Raw genomic sequence first — 3,579 nt, 5'->3', positions numbered from 1 at the left:
GTGAGCGTTTTAAATAGGCACCCGACTATTTTTTAAGCAGAGAGAAAATAGATTTAATTTAAGATAAAAACTGATTTAATTTTAGTTGAATTAGAAGAGTATTACACAGAGCTTCAGTCGAGATCTTATGGTTAGGCTACTTATTGATTTTGACATGTTTACACTTCCTTGACCACTAGCCTACTAGCAAGCAAACGCACACATGCAAACCGACTTCCTGTGTGACATTAGAAGGTTTGCGTGTGCAGTATTTGTATAGCCTCAGACGGAAAGATGCTCAGACTTCTCAGCCTATCTCGCTGTGTATCATAATTTCTGAGCGTGGGCATGAAGGAAGATTCTAATTGTGGACTCGAGACGTGACGTTTTAGTATCCTTTGAGCAAACAGCAGTGACTTGCGCTGACACATCGCTCCTCACACGTGTGATGTGAAACATGGATCATCCTGCGTATCATGGGCCGATAAGCAAACAGAGATGTGAGGAGCTGCTCGGCAAGAAAGGACGGGATGGAACATACCTCATTCGGGACAGCGAGACCATTCAGGGAGCTCTCTGCCTCTGTGTGTAGTGAGTATTGTTTTCCTATTCACATTGGTAGTTTTGTTTTTTAAGAAACTGATGACTTTATCAAGGAATCATTTTGGAATAATGCGTTCTTTATGGTGTAATCTCCCACTTCATCTAATTTCCTTGCCACCAACCGATACAAGATAGATAGGTCGTTAGTATTCACTTAAATGAATGAATGAATTAAGACTAAAGGATGGATCAAACTGATTTTCTGCTTTATTAGTTTAGTAGCTACCATAAGAAAAAAGTATTGACAGCTGATAGTGTCGAGAAAAATAACTATATTTTGCATATCACACGTAGGCTATTAAATGCAACAGCTAGCCTATTTGTCTTGCTGGCTACTATTAGGAACTACGTAAATAAATATAAACTCAGTTCACAGCAGGTCAGACATGGAAAGCAGCTCTTTAGAATGAAGGCTGACATTGATATTGATTAGTATTTAAATGTTTTAATATCTGACAGTGTTGAAAACAGCCAGGACTCCTATAAAACCGTATAAACTGACATGTAGTTTTAGCAGTAGTGAGTGATAATAAAATGTAAATATTTTTTATGTATAAAATAAGAATAAAATCAAATGGTTCAGTTTAGGGATGCACCGAAATGAAAATTCTTGGCCGAAGCCGAACAAAATGAAACACTGGGCCGAAGGCCGAATACCGAACACGGTTTTTCACGTTTTTTCCCCCATTTTGCCAATTTTTTCACCATTACATAAATTAAATAGCCAAAATGTGCTTTTTACTGTTTTGTCTTGCTTTTCAAAGAAAAAAATAATTTACAAAACAACAATTTAAAAATATTTACTTAACACTGAACATTTTTTTAGCATTTTAGCAGACATTATACCAATAAAACACAACTTAACTTAAAATTAATAAGTTAGTAAAATAATATTTTTTGGCCATTTTTTAGACCCCCTTCTTGAATCAGGCATGTATTTTTGCCTTACAAATAAATGCAGCCTTGCTGAGCAGAAGAGACTTCTTTTAAAACATTAGAAAATATTATAGATCCTAGTCTGAACACTATGTGTAAATGTTACAATAAATGTTTTAATAGAGCTGTTGTAATTCTTGTAAGTTCTTGCTATTTCTCAACTTTTTTTTTGGCAGAAATCCGCAGGAAGACCTAAGTGCTTCTTTTTGTTGACAAATGAATTACGAATTACGAATTTGGGAAGACGTTTGTTGCACATATCGCATTGTCACATGCCTTGTAAAAATTCATAAAAATGTTACTGAGCAGCTGACGAGTAAAAGTTTCAGCGCAGATTTTCCTCGCGCTTTGGACTTTGAACCCTACCGCCGCGAGCTCGTGCAGCGCTGTTTGAACACATGCAATTCCTGCGTGTATTAGAAAACATAACATTCTGCAGTTTATTTAATTGTTTAAGGACATTTCGTGATGTTAATCATCATACAGTAACCAGCAACTTCCTCTTCTCATCGAAGACATGCGATGCAGTACTAAACAGTCTCTCGCTGTCGGTGCTTGTAATGATTTTTGCGTCTTTCTCGGACAGCCTTTTGTTTCCACACTGCCGTAATGTTTGCTGCATTAGCGCGCACCTCTATTTGATCGCGTCACGTCATTCGGTACAATCTATTCGGTATTTTCGCTTATTCGAAGAGATTAATAATTTCGGTTGCCGAACATTCGGTGCATCCCTAGTTCAGTTGTATTAAGAACATTATACTAATCACCCTTAATCACACTCAAAGTGGCATGTTACTTTCAAAACCAAAGGCAGGTTAATTATTGGAATATATTTTGTTTCTATATCTTTTTCTCTTTATCTTTATCTTATATTCACAAAACAGTGAATTGTACATATTTGAATATTTGTTTTAGAATATTTTATAATGAGAATATTTATGGAAAATTAAGCAGTGAATGTGTAATTTGTAAACAAGAATTTGTAATTCTTACCTTAAAGTGCATTTTTCATGCCAGTAGTTTTTCTAAATTGGTCCTGTTTTTAGCCCTGATGTTATGTTACGGTTCAGTTTTACCCATTTAAATTTTTTTTAGTTGTTGGTAATGCTTTGAATCCAGTGATGTTTTCCTTGAAATTTTTGGATTTTTTTTGTCATTTAGGTTCATGAAAATGTCTGCACTCAGACATGTTTAAGAATGTGCATGTATTTAAAAAGTGTAAAGAATTTTGTTATGTCAGTTTCTCAACTAACCTCTTAAGGGTATTTACATTTGGCAGACGCTTTTATCCAAGGAAATTGACACGGCATTGAAGTCATATATTTTATCTGTTCATGTACAGTATGTTGTGTATGCCATGCTCTACCATTTGATCTTCAGGACAACATACGGAAGTGCTTTTCCACACCACTTCTGTTTAAAATCACTTTTTTTTTTGTGAAATTTGATAAGAGTTAATGTCTAAGATAAGCTGTTTTTACAAGATATTTTGTTTGTGTTTCATTATGGTGAATCCATTTAGGATCAGAAACACAATAGATATAACTGCAGTACAAGATTATGAGATGCATTATTTGAATTCTTGGCCAAAGAGATGTGTCTTTAATCTAGATTTAAACAGAGAGAGTGTGTCTGAACCCCGAACGTTATCAGGAAGGCTATTCCAGAGTTTGGGAGCCAAATGCGAAAAAGCTCTACCTCTTTTAGTGGACTTTGCTATCCTAGGTACTACCAATAGTCCAGAGTTTTGCGACCTTAGGGAGCATGATATCAAGCCCGAAAGGGGAACAGAGTCGCGTGACAGTCACAGTGATGAAGCTGGTATGTGTTTGTGATGTGACCCCCCCCCCTCTCTCTCTCTCTCGCTTTCTCTCGCGCTCTCTCTCTCGCTCTCGTGCTCTCTCTCGCTCTCTTTCTCTTTCTCTCTCTCGCTCTCTCTCACGCTCTCTCTCGCTCTCTCGCTCTCTCTCTCTCTCTCTCTCTCAAACAGTCAATAGCAAATACTTAAACTAATAACAAAACAGTAGCTGATTCAGAAGTGCCAGATTGTCATAGCAAAGT

General features: G+C 36.5%; 1 protein-coding gene across 1 annotated transcript in view; it reads left to right on the top strand.

The window, feature by feature from the left end:
• The first annotated feature begins 209 nt into the window (after nt 1–209).
• The window catches only part of LOC107671353 (SH2 domain-containing protein 1B), a 5,568-nt gene continuing 2,198 nt past the window's right edge, over nt 210–3,579 (top strand). Inside the window, exon 1 of the mRNA XM_016464253.1 lies at nt 210–570. Coding sequence (XP_016319739.1) covers nt 437–570 — 134 coding nt within the window. The 5' untranslated portion in view covers nt 210–436. The remainder of the gene's footprint in view (nt 571–3,579) is intronic.

Source organism: Sinocyclocheilus anshuiensis, unplaced genomic scaffold, assembly GCF_001515605.1.
Source record: "Sinocyclocheilus anshuiensis isolate Anshui unplaced genomic scaffold, SAMN03320099.WGS_v1.1 scaffold1568, whole genome shotgun sequence".
NCBI lineage: Eukaryota > Metazoa > Chordata > Actinopteri > Cypriniformes > Cyprinidae > Sinocyclocheilus > Sinocyclocheilus anshuiensis.
Note: the sequence above shows the minus strand (reverse complement) of the source record. Positions and strands in the feature narration are given on the sequence as shown.